General features: G+C 41.1%; 1 protein-coding gene and 1 pseudogene across 2 annotated transcripts in view; one reads left to right on the top strand and one right to left on the bottom strand.

The window, feature by feature from the left end:
* Positions 1-336: 336 nt before the first annotated feature.
* The window catches only part of AKAIN1 (A-kinase anchor inhibitor 1), a 60204-nt gene continuing 42914 nt past the window's right edge, over positions 337-17626 (bottom strand). For both annotated transcript variants that reach the window (XM_008979548.5, XM_008979549.5), the window contains exon 2: positions 337-2404. In XM_008979548.5, coding sequence (XP_008977796.1) covers positions 2211-2404 — 194 coding nt within the window. In that variant the 3' untranslated portion in view covers positions 337-2210. The remainder of the gene's footprint in view (positions 2405-17626) is intronic.
* Positions 9634-10620, top strand: LOC108588051 (small nuclear ribonucleoprotein-associated protein B pseudogene; annotated as a pseudogene).

The following is a 17626-nucleotide window of genomic DNA, read 5'->3' as shown; positions in this document are numbered from 1 at the left end:
GAGAACAGTAGTTGCTGAACTTCCATTTGTCCTCCCAACAACTCAGCCATATCTCTTCTCCTTGCTGTTGATGTTCCATCTCAAAGAACATGGCAACCACTTACCTGTAATTCTCGAAATCAAAAGGCCACTTCTTAGCATACATCCTTTTCCCTTCAAGCCTCAGGACCCACCATCCCATGGCTGTCCTCATGCAGTAACAGAGAAGGGCCCATTAAAGACACACTTCCCCTGATCATGGTATCTAGGGGTTTAAAACAGCCTTGGAAATCTCATAGTGCCAAATAATGGTAAGATTCATGTATAAAAAGAGCCAAACAGTAGAGTCTAGAAAACTTTGCTTAAAATATTTCAAAGCTGTATATGTTTTATTTATAAATGACATTTAGATACAGGGGTCAATAAGATGTTCCAAATATTCCAGTTTGTTAGCACAGACACACCAGAGAGGAAAAATAGCATGTTTATATTTTTTTGTCACCATGACAGCAAAAACAAAGGCAGTTATATCCAGACATCTCAGTAGACATAGTAGTAGATCACTTGCAAACTACACGCATTCGATTTATTTATTTATTTTTTTGTGGCACTCCTGAATAATTTCCCTGAATAACTTCATTCTCACTATGCTGTGCAATTATATCACATCAGTTACATGACTTTCGGTCAACTTAAACTCATTCTTCACTTGGCACAAATTCTGCTAAAAGAAATACTTATGAGTAAACAATCTTTAAATTGTAAGCTCTTCTACTTCCTTCTCCATCCATGTTCCCTGTGAATCTATTCCACCTGTGCACTTTGGGAGATAGCATAACAAAGCTGATAAGATATTTTTTCATTCATTATCGATTATCTAAATATTTATTCTTGAAACTGTAGTGTACTGGAATTTTAGAAGTATATTTTAATATCAATCACACTTTATGCCCCAATACTTTGCTTTAAAAAGAAATCAAATGTAGATATTGATGCTCTGAAACCAGAGGGTTTTTAACCATGGTCAAATTCTTTCTCTGTCCCCAAGAGCACAAATTCAGTAAATTTTGTGAAGCACAGGAAATGGGACTGTAGATACTCCAGAAATATGTGCATTATCCTCACAGAAGTGGAGCAGTGATTGATCCTGTTGCTGCACAGATGCCTTTATTACAAAGGTACACACAGATCTGTCACTGCATTCACAACACTGTCGCTTTACTGTGCCCACTGTATTCTCATGTATTCCTGACCTGAATGATTTTCATAATCCCAAAAAACTAATTTTAATTTGTGGATGGGGAAAGTTAGTAAGGTCCTAATGCAAATACATAGTCTGGTGGCAAAACAGCATTTGTAAGCCCTCAGAATTCCTCCCAAGGATGCTGCACCCATAGTCAGTCCCAAGTATAAGTCTTTCAAAGATAGGCAGCTGTTGAAGAAATACACAATTCTAGCCATTCTTCATGAAGCTTCTAAGGAATTGAGTTATTGGCAACTCACACATGTAGACTCACTTGTCTTATTTTATCGAATCTTAAGATGAGAAAAGAAATCCATATTCCCAAAAGATTTCTACACAGAGCATAAACACCAATTATTAAATTATTCAGAGAATTGAGACTAAAAGACTGAAAAGCCTAAATTCCTCCGTTTCTTAAAATAACATAAATATTAATATAGTCCTTGGTATGATCCCAAGGGACTCAGTCTTAGAATTTGCCTTTGCTTGACTTGATCTTAGACCTGAATCCACTTTACAAAAGCCTTCAATTTCACATTCAAAAGTAACTAAAACTCCATTCCCTCACCTTTCCAGAATGCCTTTTTAATATAAAGAACTCAGTAATGTACTCAGTATTTAAGCAAAAAGACAGCTTGTTAAATTCACAGAAGGAACACATAAAAGGCAGAAGTAAATAAATGAGATAGAGAATTCTCTTTTTCAAATAAAAGAACTTTAAAAATCCATTGGCCTACAAAACTACTTGTGCAATTACAGTGTCATATTTGGCCCCACTATGTTTCAGAGGCACTGCATAAATAGGAATAGAATCATCTAATGCACTTTTTCAAAACAGTGCTTCTCAGCCAGGGGCTAGTGTGAATTCATTCTACATCTAGGTGCCAATGACACTTCAGTTTACTTTATTGGCAACATTTTGGTGATGCGTCCTATACTAAGAGGAAGGCTAGAAACTGAGCACATGTCAAAAGCCAAATGCACCATGTTACTTCTTTTCGTGCTTCTTGGTTAACTCCCCAACACCCAGCTGGATGCCGCCCCGGCTGTCGCTGATTCTCTCTTCCCTGTGCTGACTCTCCTGGGAGACTTGCCGCATGGCTTGCAGGATTGCATTCTGCACAATCTGCTTGCTGGCATTCTGCAGCTTCACCTCTTCAGGCTCGTTTCCAGGTTTCTCACCTAGCCAAAAACATGAAAAGGAGGGGAAAAGGAGAGAAATTAATTTCAGGAATGTGAGAGGGAAGGGTAGGGAAAAAAGATAGAAGGGAAGAGTGAGACTATGAGAACACACTGGGGTGGGCTGGTTCACTATGAGAAGCCCACTAGAGCACATACAACTGGAGGGTTGGTTTCAGGACATCCTGTGGATACGAAAGTCCTTGACATAAAATGACCTAGTGTTTGCATGTAATCTACATACATCCTCCCATAAGTCATTTAAGTCATTTGTAGTTACTTTTAACACCTAATATAATGTAAATGTAATGTAAATAGTTGTTATACTGTATTTTTAAGATTGTATTTTTTTTTACTGCTGTATTGTTATTTCTTTTATTGGGTTTTTTCCCCAATATTTTCCATCCACAGTTGTTTGAATCCTAGGATCCTCAGCTTCTAGAGACAGCTTTGGCCAATGACGGCCTCTGGGAAAGTTTCTAAAAAAGAACAGACCTTTGCCCTTTTGCACTTTCCCCACTTCCTTCAGGAAATGCAGACCTAACACCTCCAGATACCGTGTTCATCTTCCAGTAAGCATGAAGATGAAAGCCAACATTCTAGGCATGGCTGGGGAGAAAGAAGCAGCCCAGTTTTGAAGGCAACACTGAGCATCTGCACCAGCCCTGGGCCCTGTACTTCTGAGCTTTCATGTAATTAAATCCTTTCTGTTTAATCCAAAATTATTCAGGTTTTATGTTACTTGCAGCCAAATACATGCCTAGTGTATATAACCTCACTGGGGCTGGAGAATAGATGATCACTGAATCCATATGGAGGTCAACTGTGCTTCTATAACAGCATCACACCTAGTGAAGCTATTAGAATCTGCTCCCTGTGATCTAGAGCAGGGCTTGGCAAACGTTTTTATCAGAACCTGCTTTTTGTGATCTAGAGCAGGGGTTGAGAAACCTTTTATTTTTAAAGAGCCAGCTAGAAGAGAGTCTAAGCTCATGGGCCATATTCTGGAACAACTACTCAACTCTGCTGTTGTAGCATGAAATCAGCAACAGATGAGTGCATATGGCTTTCTTCCAATAAAACTTTATTCACAACAAAACAGGCCACAGGCCAGATTTGGCCCGTGGGCCAGTTTGTCAACCCCCAATCTGGAATAGTGGGAATTTTCAATTCAGAAGTCAAGGCAGTCTACCCAGCACTGATTCTTTACTTTCTTTCTTAGTTAAAAACAAAGTCTTAATATTTTTTGAGTACTTATATAACTAGGTATAGCTAAGTTCTGTGTTGGAAGTGGAAGTTCATTTAGTAAAATTTCTGGAAAAGGGACTTAGAAGGGTAAAGTCAGATAAAGGCCTTTTGCCCTCTCCCCATCCTATTGCCTGCAACTCTGGCTTGATAGTTATTACAAGGGACAGAGCCATTAGAACCATTAGAACACAAACTGTTTTCAGGGATTTCAGAAGAAAAAGAAAGAGCTTGGGATCCAATGACCAAGAAGCTACCATATCAGTTCCCAGATGCTCACCTCCAGGCCTCTTTTTACGTTAGAAACAAATATATACCTTGTTTAAGGCAACTGCTATTTCGTATTTTTCTTAATTGTGCAGCAGACATAATACTAACTCATTCATGGCAGAATGATCATGAATCTAACATTTGGTTGAAGTGCAATCTGGAAAACCCTAAATTCCACCTATTTATATTTATAGTGGTAAACAAAATGGGCATGGTTTCTTATTCAAAATCATCTTTTTGGATATTTCCTAAACACAAATATGCTCACTACCATGAAGATGTATTTCAAATTGGAAGGAAGACATCCACTGAGTTTGGTTAATTAACAACAGAATCTACACACCTACGAGGAAATATGGCAAAAGATAATATTGAGTAATTCTGGAACACCAGACAGTTTTTATCTATTTAGACATATAATTATCATTTATTGAGCATTTTTATCCATCCCTTGAGGGATTTACAGTTTAGTGAACGAGGCAAGATAAACCTATTCAGAACAAGATAAACCTATTCAATAAACAATATTTTTAAAACAGGATAAAATGATCAATCTACACCAAAGTGAGCAGAGGAGTTTGGAAGCATCACGTGCAACAGACGGAAACTTTGAAGTGGCCAAGAGGAATAGAAATTTTTCTACATGAAGAGTCACAAGGGCACAGCTATGAAGAATATGTGTTTTGAATCACTTCAGAGCTTTCAAGTCCTTTCTGCCACTTGCATTCATGCAATCTTGGGCAAGATACTTCACCTATGTAAGCTGTTTTTCACATCTGTAAAATGGGCAAGTGGCATTAATTTAGGATGATTGATGGAGAATTAACTGATAGACAGCATATTCAGCACTCAGTGTGGTCCCTAACACATAGGAAGCATTTGTAAGTAACAGTTCAGAGGTACTCCAGTGTGTAGATAGCTCCACTGCACAGGTTCTCTACAGACTCTAACTTCCTTACATCTTACTCCTCTGACTTTCTTACAATATTGCCCTCGTTTCCCTGAGTGAAGCTGGTTAACCAATATCTCATTGGATGACCCTCCTGATAAAAACTTACATCAATTTTCCCTCCAGAACCTAAGTGTCATTTCCTTCTATTACATCAGCTCTGTTATATTCCAGTGAGGCGGGTTTGGAAAAGGTCAGTGTTCCATTTTGAGACAGAATCTGGTTAGTGATTTTTTTTCTAGAATGTACACGCAGAGCAGCAGAGGTTGTATCAAACTGGCATCTCTCCCATCTCTCCCTACAGACTCACTAAATATGCAAATTACAGAAGTCCCTATCAGGGCAGGATGGGACTCCAGCACCACTCCCTGAATACACTCTAATACACAGGGCTGCTGCTGGTAACCAGGGAGCAGATATTTTATCTCCCCTTCTGATTGCTGGAGACTGCAAAGACAAAATGATCATTTATCAATGATGAGCATATGGAACACAGAGAACAAGAACTAATTCTGGGCCCTTTAATAATAGAATGATAGTTTTTTCTTCCAGCTCTGGAACTACAGGAATTTTTCATAAAGGACCAGATGTTAAATCTCACTCATCTACACCAACTGCAAATAAAGCAAACCCAGGAGCCCTGCTTTGCTACCAAGCAAGCTAAAGTTACATGAGTTTCCAGCAATGAAATGTCATAGCCCCTGAGTTTCCAGCTTGCTGCTAGCCCCACTGAGCATGCTTTTTCCCTACACACCATAACCAAATCAGAAGTATTTTAGGTAGGTTTGAGATGCAGAAAGCAAGACAGCTATCAGCAGGCATAGGACACTTCTGAATCATATTTGAATGATACTGCCTATTACCACCACCACCCTTATCAAATCAGATACAGAGAATTAAGAATCACCCCTGATTCTACCTATAATGGCCAGCCACATCATTTCAGAATGTAGCTATCTACTCTTAGAAATTATATGGGGGGGCCAGGCGCGGTGGCTCACGCCTGTAATCCCAGCCTTTTGGGAGGCCGAGGCGGGTGGATCACGAGGTCAAGAGATTGAGACCATCCTTGTCAACATGGTGAAACCCCGTCTCTACTAAAAATACAAAACATTAGCTGGGCATGGTGGTGTGTGCCTGTAATCCCAGCTACTCGGGAGGCTGAGGCAGGAGAATTGCCTGAACCCAGGAGGCGGAGGTTGCAGTGAGCCGAGATCGCGCCATTGCACTCCAGCCTGGGTAACAAGAGCGAAAACTCCGTCTCAAAAAAAAAAAAAAAAAAAAAAGAAATTATATGGGGTTCCTTATTAAAATGTCCTAGACAACAAGATGAGATAAATCAGAAAGATATTTATGGATGACTACATGCATGGTACTATGGAAAGTAACAGGCCACTAGGCCAATGTTTCGTTCACACATGCATTCATTCATAAAAGAATTATGGAGCATTTATTACATGACCAACACTAGGGTAGGTATTGGAGACTAAAACGTTGAGCAGAACAGTTATAGCCCCTTCCCTATGTAAGCTTACAATCTAGAAGGGTCAGATGTTAACCAGCTAATCAAATAGGCTTATAACTGGGAACTAGGACATGTGCTCTGAAGGGAGCATGGGGAGCATACTGAAACCATCCCCACGGTGTTGACAGGAATTGAATTCCAGGCACTGGACAGAAATATAGTTATAATTAAGCATCAGTCAGGCTGCCCTCTGGCCCACTTCCTTGTTGCTGAAAGTCACTCAACACTAGACACTGCCAGTGCATCCCTATTGCTCCTATAGACAGGATAGCTGACATTACAATCATGAGAGTTTTGTTTAAGGATCACCTAAGAACTTTTACAGAATCCAAATTCTAGCAAAACAGCTGATGCTAACTCCCATAGAGGAACAGGATCAGTATGAGAATGCAACATCTTTATCCTCCTGTCCCATGACTTCACCCTGCACTCTTCGACCAGTCAACTATCTCCACACACTTCAGTTCACTCCAAACCCTTAAAATCCATAGCCCCAATCACCTTGGGTAGATAGATTGGAGGTTTCCTCCCATCTCCTCGTCGGCAACTCTAGGATTAAACCTGGCGCAGTGGCTCACGCCTGTAATCCCAGCACTTTGGGAGGCCAAGGCAGGTGAATCACCAGGTCAAGAGATCAAGACCATCCTGGTCAACATGGTGAAACCCCATCTCTACTAAAATTACAAAAAATTAGCTGGACATGATGGTGCGTGCCTGTAATCCCAGCTACTCAGGAGGCTGAGGCAGGAGAATTGCCTGATCCCAGGAGGCGGAGGTTGGGCAATCAACCTGTTATGATTACAATACCACAAAGGAAACTGATCTAGTTTAGGGGTTAGAGAAAGATGCCAAACAGGGGCTTAAGGATTAATGAACATTAACTGATAAAAGGAAGGTGCTCGGAGCAGGAAGGGAAGAACACTCTAGGCAAAAAGATCCACCCTGAATGGTGAGTCCCTGATCTGTGTAACAAGAACAGGACCAGAGAGGAGCCGAAGGCAGTCTGAGTGGCTGGTGCCTACCAGGAAGAAAGACAAGCAACATCCCTGAAGAAAGGAGGCCAGCCTGAACAGCTGGGTCCTGGGGAAGTATTGGGGCCTTTTTCTGAGAATATCCTCATATCTGTGCCACTCAGCATAGCTACAGAAGTCTGAGGAGAGTTACATAATTAAGGCAAGAATATGCAAGATTGGGGGAAGGCCTCGAAACACAGATGGACTTTGGAAAGGCCAAGGGGAAAAGGAAGTGAATTTTTTCCCTGGCCTTGAAGGGCAGGGCAGACAAGTGGCTGACAAACAGGGTCATGGAAAGCTTTTACTTGCATAGCTGCTGAATTATTTTAGAACATAATTTAAACGATACAGTATTACTGGATTTTAATTCCTTAGGGAAACAATTAAAATGGTGCCAATAAAACTTGAAAAGGAAAAGACAATTTTACTCTAGAAACCCAAATGCTTACTGAGTTATTTTGGCCAAGAAAAAGCAAAAGTAATTTTGAAGGAAAAAAATAACAAAGCAAGAAATAGGAAGGACCTAATTTGCCAGCTATTAATACCAGTTACAAAGCTATGTTAATTAAGAAAGTGTGATAATAATACAGGGATACAAAAATTGACCAATACATTAAAGAGTGCAGAAACCACCACACACATACATGGAACACCTGATTTACAGAAAACATTACACTGCTGTACAGCAGGAAAAGGACAGCATTTTCCATCTTTAGGACTGGGCCAAATAGTTATTCAAATAGAAAATAATAAAAGTGACTGCTTCGCACTATACACAAAAAATTTCCAAATGGATTTCATATCTATTTTTGAAAAGTAAAATAATTTGGAGCATAGAGGATTTTTAGAACAGTGAAACAATTCTGTATGATAGTACTATAATGATGTACATGTCTCTGCACATTTGTCCTAACCCATAGAATGTACAACACCACCAAGAGTGAACGTTAATATGAACTATGGAGTTTGGGTGATGATGATGTATCAGCCTAGGTTCACCAACTGTAACAAATGCACCACTCTGTGAGGGGTGTAGCAAGGGGGAGGCTGTGCGTGTGTAGGGGAAGGGGTCATATAAGAAATCTCTGTACCTTCTGCTTAGTTTTGCTGTGAACTTAAAACTGCCTCACAACTGTAAGCTGAGCACTTTGGGAGGCTGGGGCAGGAGGATGGCTTGAGGCTGGGAGTTCAAGATCAGCCTAAGTAACATTGTGAGACCCCCAACTCTATAAAAATTAAAAAATAAATTTATATTTTTAAAAAAAAGCAATCAAACTTTTAGAAAAATATCTTTGTGACCTGAGAGTGGACAAAGATTTCTTAAATGGAACACAAAAAGCACAACCATAAAGAAACATTTGAACAAATTTGGATAGACTAAAATAAGTGGTTTTGACGAGGGAAACACACATTTGACAAAAGACATTTCACTGGAGGTGGAGGCACAGAGACTGCTTGTAAAAATACCATCTTGGACTCTTTAAATATTTCCTTTTCCTGAGCACTGAGGTAACAATCAAGACGGTGTTATGAGTTCAGAGAGACTTAAAAGGCTGTTCTGACCACCACATAGATTTCTGCAAAATTCAGCAGAAATTTAGGTTTTCCTCCTTTCACTCCCAAGAGACTCAGAAATCAAACTCCTCCCAAGAGTTTCTCCCTTCCTGCAGTCAGTAGGAATTCCAGAAAAATTTATGAAATGAGAAATAAGAATGAACTTCTAAACCCCTCCAACCGACTCAGCAGGCCCCTTCCTGGCCAAGAGGACCCCAGAGTAACCTGGGAAACTGAGTTCTGGGCCCTAACGGGATGGGAGGGGGGACATGCCTTGTTCTGTCTCCTCCCTCACCACCCCCTTTAGGCTTTATTCCCTAAGGGTTAAACAGAAACCAGCCCTTTCAAGAGACTCCACACTAATGTCAACCAGTTACCTGATGCTGTCGCTCCCTTTTATGTTTCAACAAAACAACCAACCAGCATTCCTCCTGTCACCTAAGCCAGAGTCCAGTGGCACGAGCTTAGCTCACTTAGCCTCGACCTCCCAGACTCAAGCTATTCTCCCGCCTCCACCTCCCAACTAGCTGGAACTACAGGCTCCCACCCCATGCACAGCTAATGTTTTGTATTTTTTGTAGAGATTGTGTCTTGCCACACCACAGGGCTGGATTCTGTTTAAACCTTAGGAAAGAAAGTCTAATGGGGTTGGCGAGGGAGGAGGTATTACAAGGCCTGTCCCACTTTCTATCCCATGATTGCCCAGGCTGGTCTTGAACTCCTGGGCTCAAGCAATCCATCCTCCTCAATCTCCCAAAGAAAGGCTTCCGGGAGGCGAATCCAGTGGGGAATGGAGCCATCAGAACCACCACCATGACAGTGGGCAAGAGCAGCAAGATGCTGCAGCATATTGACTACAGGATGCGGTGCATCCTGCAGGATGGCCAGATCTTCATTGGCACCTTCAAGGCTTTTGACAAGCACATGAATTTGATCCTCTGTGACTGTGATGAGTTCAGGAAGATCAAGCCAAAGAACTCCAAACAAGCTGAAAAGGAAGAGAAGCGAGTCCTTGGTCTGGCGTTGCTGCGAGGGGAGAACCTGGTCTCAATGACAGGAGAGGGACCTCCTCCCAAAGATACTGGTATTGCCCAAGTACCACTTGCTGGAGCTGCCGGAGGTCCAGGGATTGGCAGGGCTGCTGGCAGAGGAATCCCAGCTGGGGTTCCCATGCCCCAGGCTCCTGCAGGACTTGCTGGGCCAGGTCATGGGGTTGGTGGGCCATCTCAACAGGTGATGACCCCGCAAGGAAGGGGCATTGTTGCAGCCACTGCAGTTGCTGCCACAGCCAGTGTTGCCAGGGCCCCGACCCAGTACCCACCTGGCCATGATGGTCCTCCCCCTCCTATAGGCCAAGGAGCACCCCCTCCAGGCATGATGGGCCAACCTCCTGGCATTAGGCCTCCTATGGGTCCCGCAATGGGGATCCCTCCTGGAAGAGGGACTCCAATGGGCATGCCTCATCCAGGAATGTGGCCTCCTCCCCCTGGGATGCGAGGTCCCCCTCTCCCAGGAATGTGCCCACCAAGGCCCTAGACTCATCTTGGCCCTCCTCAGCTCCCTGCCTGTTTCCCGTAAGGCTGTACATAGTCCTTTTATTTCCTTGTGGCCTCTGAAACTGGTTTATAATAAACTCTGAAGAGAACATTAAAAAAAAAAAAAAGGCTTCCTTTGGGATAAGAGACCACAGACCATGGAGTGGTTCCCACGAGTCTATGCAGGCTGTGCAGTAGGGTTTTTGTATCTTCTACTTCACCTTTTGATGTCAGAGGGCTGAAAACTCCATCCCGGGTTCATGCTAACTCGGCTGTGTTTTGAACTCGGGAACCAGGGAGAGGTATGAATCTCAATTGTGCATGCATAGGATTCTCTTTTCATAAATATTCATGCCTCCTCCTGTAGCTTATCGAATATGGATATCTGGCCTGCTCAGCCAGAATTCCTGTTCCTTGTGCCCCTCCCCGGAAGTGTCTGTTTCCGGCCTCATCCTTGGCTACACTGCCCAGCTGGTGAGAATGGCTGCCTGGCAATCTGGGGCCCTCTATGAGAAATAAGCCCTCCTTTCCAAATGTATGAACCGAGTCATTCTTCAGCTGACAAATAGAAAGTTCAGGAAAGGCAATCCAGAGCCACCCAACCACTAGGCTGGCCTGAACTCAGGACTCTCAGATATAGGAGTCTGGTATTTATAGGGGACAGCAAAAGTAGACACTGTGTGATCTCATGTGCTAAAGGAAGTCACAGCACCAAGGCCCTAATAGAACGCAAGGCAAACTTTGGAAGCCAGAGGCTCACATACCTTCTTCCCCACTGCAGAGCCTTCCATAGCCTCTGCTGTGTCCTAGTGTGGCCTCCTGGGGGACCAAGACACTGTTTGGCTCTTGGTTCCTGGAGTGTGTGTGTGTGTGAAGGTGGTGAGGGAGGAAGCGAAGGGGAGGAAAGAGAAGGGAGGAGGGAGGAGGAGAAAGAGATCATTGAAGGTAGATAGGGAATATCCTTGACTCATGAGACAAGGACTGGTTTTATTTTATCAAACATACTTAGAGTAACTAGTACATCCACAGCACTTTCTGACAACAAAATGCTTACTAGGCCATTTATTCATTCGTCCTCCCGAGAGCTCTGAGGCAGCTAGAAATGGAGTCCCGAAGTTTCCTGTCCTTATTCAGATAAGAATTACTGGACCATATTACCAGATCTCTTAAATAGTTAACAAAAGATTCTGAGTTCCCAAGCAAAACGAGCCACATACTCTCCCTTCCTGGGAAGAAGTGGGGAGGGAAACTATCTGAGCATTATGAGTGATATTAAAGGAATCCTCAAAAACAAACAAAAAAGCACCCCCACCCTATGCCACCATCCTCCCTAAAATAAACAGCACCATCTTCACAGTCACCATTTTTTCTGCCAAAGAAGGAATCAAATTCTCAGATGTGACAAGTCACCAGAAAGTGCAAGTCTGGAATTTAAATAATGTCTCAAAAGTAATTTTTAGTCCCTGGAGTAAGTGAAGATAGAGTAGAGTGGGAATCTCAGGAGGCCAAACAAAGGAAGACTATCCTCTGCCATAAAGTAAAATCCTTTCTACTCTCCTTGAAAGAACAGCTCCCAACCTTTTGAAGGGGATTCCTTTGTAATGTCAAAATATTTCCCATATCCCTTCATGACACAATGACAGGAAGAGGCTATGAATTTAGTAATGCTTTTAGATGAATTTGAATCCTATTAATCACAGCAGCCTCTTTATCCAGTACATTTGAAAAATTACAGGAGTTATGTGAGATAGTGTATTCCAACTGCAGAAACTTTGAGGGGTAGATAAGTCATAGTTGTGCTTTAAAACAGCTCCATAGCCCTCAGGGTCTTTCTTGCTCTCACACCAGGCTGAAGGCATTAGAAGGAGCAATAAAAAGCAGACAGACGTTGTAAACTAATTCCTAATGATGAAATTTCAAGGCTGTGATGGGGGTGGGGTACAAGGCGTGGTGTGAAACTGGAAGCCTTCCACCAGCTATCCTCAATTTCTGTCCTCTCCTAAATAGTCACTCAGAAACATTAATTAAATGTCCAAGGTCACCAGGCTTGCATATGGCAGGCTGTTTTCACCTTCAGGAACAATGTTATAACTAAGATTTTTCACAATTTTTTAGTATCATGTAAGATTTTAAGACGTGAAATGACTAACCAAGATGAAGCATCAATTCTAGACTTTTCAAGTGGAAAACTGGAGGCTCAGGGTACTGTTTGAAGTCACACACCGGTTCAGATCTGTGTGCTCCACAACCTGGGCCAGAGTCCCTTCCATGACACCTTCTTGCTGAAGCTTTGGTCTTCAGGATAAGGAAGGAAAGCAAGGAGCTCATGTCCAGACAAAGTCCAAAGATTATTTCCTTCTCTGCACAAAATGGAAAATGCATAAACATATCCCCTCACTTCTGTTTGTGCTTCCATTTGCTCCACTGTCTCAAACAGCAGCTGGAGTAACTTTAAAAATGTAAATCCAGTCTGTCATGCACCTGCACAAAACTCTTCCTTGGTCTCCCATTGCATTTGGAAAGAAAGTTCAGACCTCTCACTATGGGCCTCAGGGCCCTGTGTGACCAGCCTCTGCCTCTCCTGCAGCCTCACTCCCTCACCCCGTCTCTCACTTATCAGACTTGGACTTTCTTATGACTCTGTACTCAGTTCATCAAAGATAAAATCTAGTCGTGCATGTATGTATGACTCATTACCACTTACATAATTTTCTTAAAAAATTGTGACCTAGAAACATTTTTTTAAATTATTAAAATTTTTTCGAAGACGGTGCCTCACTCTGTCCCCAGGCTGGAGTGCAGTGGCATGATCATGGCTCACTGCAGCCTTCAACGCCCGCTTCAGCCTCCTGAGTAGCTCTGACTACGGATGCATCCTACTACCCCCAGCTAATTTTTTTATTTTTTTACTTATTTTGTTGAGATGGGGTCTCACTATGTTGTCGAGGCTGGTCTCAAACTCCTGGCCTCAAGTGATCCTTCTGCTTCCACCTCCCAAAGCACTGGGATTACAGGTGTGAGACGTCATGCCCAGACCTGTTACTACTTACTGTGGGACCTTGAACAAGTCAGCCTTTTAGCCTCTAAATAGGCACAATAATGGCACACCCTCACAAGGTTGTTGCAGCCTGTGTCCCCTACAGCAACTGCTCTCAAAGGGATGACCCCCTTTGTTCTCACTCACCATTGTCCCCCATGTGCCCAGTGCACACTCAGTAAGTGTGGTTCAATAAGTGACTGTGGAAGTCACTGTTTTCCAGTCTGTTCTTTCTTCCCCTACTCTCTCTGCTCCCATTAATTTTCTGCTCTTGGCCTCCTTTGCTATGTTGTGTTGATTCGCTGCAGTGAGAGTTACGGCACAGTGGGGAGCAGCTGAGGGGACACTCATTTGGTGTCAGCTTAGCCCCTCTGCATGAGAGACAATGCAGAAAACACACTAGAGTGTGAATATTAGAAAGGCTGCTCCAATTTCCAGGCAGCATATGGCTAGGCCAATTAGCAGTTTTAAAATCTTACACTCAGTTCATCTCTGCCATCACCTAACTTCTTGTTTTCTCTCTCCTCCTCTTCCCTTTGAATGCCTGTGAGTCTTCTAAGGGGGTCAGTTTTCCACTCCCTCCATTTGGTTTCAAACACTAGAAAACAAGGAAGTGTGAAAATAAGCTCTTTTCAGTTGGGCCCCATGATGTTCCCAGATGATTTTGTTCCTGTTGGTCAACCATTTGCCATGACAACATTCTCCTTAAGCTTATAAACATCCTGAATCCTGCGCACATCTATATGTAATGAATAAAGTCCTGCCAACATTCTGAGGCTCTGTAGTTACAAGCCTGTGCTGAGAAAGCCCTTGTTTTAGAGGCACTGGGTTTGAATACCCCATATCAGGACCTTTCTGAGTTCACCTGAACAAGTCTCGGCTTTCTCACACCTAAACTACAAAATACAGGTGAAAACTTCTGATTAATTTTTGAAGCAGATAAAGGAGAATATGAGTCACCATTGCTTCACCTACAAATAGGTTAGAGAAATGCAAAAATCTTGCTTCAGCCATGAGTTTCCCTTATTCTAGTAAATGTGGCTTTTCTTTTATGACACCTTTTTTTTTCCTATAACCATTAGAATGAGAATCTTGGCTCTTTTTACTATGTTGGGGTTAATTAGAAACAGAGAATAGGTGGCTAGAAATAGAAAAGGAAGTGAAGAACAAGATCAGATGTTTTATGTCTTTTTTTTCCCCCAGTGATATTTCAGAAGGAAAAAAGAAGCTGAAGAAAAATAAACCCAGACTTTAGAAGTATTTGTTAGAATTGTGTGACAGGAAATTAATGTCACGTGCTTCACCCTGTGCCTCGGGGAGTCTTGGCTGCCACATTCAAAAACTCCAAGTCAAATGTATTGAGCTTTTAGTCTGAGAACCAGAAATGGAGATGAGAAGGAGGGAGGTAAGAAGAGCTAGAGGAAGGGAGGAATAATGAAACAGTATATGTGAGGATGCAAATTAGCTACCCTCCAATAAATTAAATTACATATTATCTAACTAAAATTGTAGATAGTGGCTTAAAAGTTTCTAGCAAGCAAACTATGGTAAATAGAAATTAATTATAGAAGATAAACTGACTAGTTTAAGATGCAAGAGCTTATAATGGGCTGGGCGCAGTGGCTCATGCCTGTAATCCCAGCACTTTGGGAGGCCAAGGCAGGCAGATTACGAGGTCAAGAGTTCAAGACCAGACTGGCCAACATGGTGAAACCCCATCTCTACTAAAAAAATACAAAAATTAGCCGGGCATGGTGGCTCTTGCCTGTAATCCCAGCTACTTGGGAGGCTGGGATAGGAGAATTGCTTGATGCGGGACCCTGGAGGTGTGGTTGCTGTGAGCTGAGATTGTGCCACTGCACTCTCCAGCGTGGGCTACAGAGTAAGACTCCATCTTAAAAAAAAAAAAAAAAAGAGCTTACAATGACAACACAGTCATTGTGCCTTACTGACAATAACATTTGCATTTTTTCAGTTCATCTTATTTTTTCAGGAAATATTAAGTTCTCCAGCTGCAAACTCTTCTAACACAATTTGCTAGTTGGTTTGCTGTTTAGACACCACCCAATCTAAGAACTAGGCATTGGCCAGATCCTGGAAGCCACCTGAGTGCTGCTTTCCAATTGTGTCCCCTTAATCCTGTTAAAGATAAATCATCTCCTGAATTTTCTCACAATCAATATTTTGTCACAAATTTATAGTGCTGTCTGTATCTGTAGTTTGATCATTTTCACTGCTATACAGTGTCCCATTTAATGAATAGACCAAAATGTTTCCATTCCACCAGTAATAGAATTTGGCTTGATTGCTGTTTTTTAGCTATTATGAATAATTCTAACATTCTTGGCCTTGCCTACATGTGTGCAGGAGCTTCCAGAATCTAGAAGAAGTAGTAGTCTTCTGCATTATAGGGAATAATAAGCATGTTCAAATTCACCAAGTATTGCCAACCTGTTATCCAAAGGAGGTTTGCAGATTTGCACTGTCTTCAGCAAGGAACCCTCTCGTTCAAAATCCTAACCAATACCTAGTATGAGTCATCATTTTAAAATTTTCAACCTGATAAGCATACAATTATATTTCATGGATTTTATTTTCATTTCCCAGATAATTAATGAGGTTGAGCATCTATTCAGAAATTGATTTATGATGATGATTCCTCTTTTTATGAAGTACATGATAATTTGTCCATTTTTCTACTGAGTTGTTTTCTTACTTACCTTTTTCTTACTAATTTGTATATATTCCTTGGCAATTATATGTGCAACAGATACTTCTGTGGCCTTCTTTGTGGCTAAAAAAAAAATAACAATTCTGTGGTTCTCTTAATGAACAGAAGTTTATTTTAATGTAATCAAATCTGTCTTTTTAAACTCATTTCTGGTTAATAATTTGTTGTGGTCTTGAGCCTTCTAACCTGAGCTCATGAAGTTGTTCTCCTCCATTGTCTTCTGAAAACTTTACATTTTGCTTTTATTTTAATCCAATTGGAATTGATTTTTGTTCATGTTGTGAGGTAAGGACCTCATTTCCTATGTTTTCACACAGATAGAGAATTACCACAGAACTATGTTTTGAGACATTTGGCCTTTTCCTACTGACCTGCCATGCCTCCTTCATTATAAACCAAGTATCCATATATGTGGGGGCTGTTTTTAAATGATTTATTCTTTTCCATTGAACTTCTTGACTTGTACCCGTTTCTCTGTCTTATCTCTTCATCTTATTGTTTTTGTTAAAAATATCTTAACTAATCTTGTCCCTTTGAATTGCTATGTAAATCTGGCAATCAAAATATCAGGTTTAAAAACTTTAAAAGGCTGTTGGGATTTTGGTTGGGAAACCATATTTCCATGGAGCTTCACTAGCTTCACTTGGGAAAATTAGATCTTTCCATATTTTGTTGTTCTATTCCATGGTCCATAGTGTCTCTCTCTATTTATTTAGGTCTCCTTTAATTAAAAAATATTATGTTTACAAAGATATTGTACATCTTTTGTTAAATTTATTCTGAGGCACTTCACATCATAGTAAATTATATTTTTTCTTAAATTGTATTTTCTAAGTCTTTGTTGTTAATGTTTAGAAATTAATGTTTTATGTTAATTATTGTTTTTAAATTCAGAAAATTTACCAACTTCTCTTAATTCTAATAATCTGTTGAATCTTCCATATACAAGGATTTCATCTTCCAATGATGATAAGTTGCTGTCCTTTCAATTTTGCTACCTTCCATTTATTTATTTCCCTACTTATTCACCTTTCTATGCTGGCTGGAGCCTCTAGTAAAAGACTGAATAAAAGTGGTGATTCCTATGTTGTTCTTAATCTCAAAGGAAAAGATTTTCCTATCCCAATATTAAGTGTGCTACTTTCTGGAGCTTTTGGTAGGTCCCATTTGTCAGTGTAAAAATTTTCTCTTATTTCTTGTTACCTAAGAATTATTTTTTAATGAGGAATGCCTGTTGAATTTTGTCAAATGTTTTCCCACATTCATTGAGATAAACAAATTATTTAATCTGAATTTATTAATATTGCAAAGCATGCTGGCCAATTTTCTAATGCTAACCAATCTTTACTTCTTTGGATAAACTCTC

The sequence above is a fragment of the Callithrix jacchus genome, chromosome 13, assembly GCF_049354715.1.
Source record: "Callithrix jacchus isolate 240 chromosome 13, calJac240_pri, whole genome shotgun sequence".
In the NCBI taxonomy this organism is placed as follows: Eukaryota; Metazoa; Chordata; class Mammalia; order Primates; family Cebidae; genus Callithrix; species Callithrix jacchus.
The sequence above is the reverse complement of the archived record's forward strand: the minus strand, read 5'-3'. Positions and strand labels throughout refer to the sequence as shown.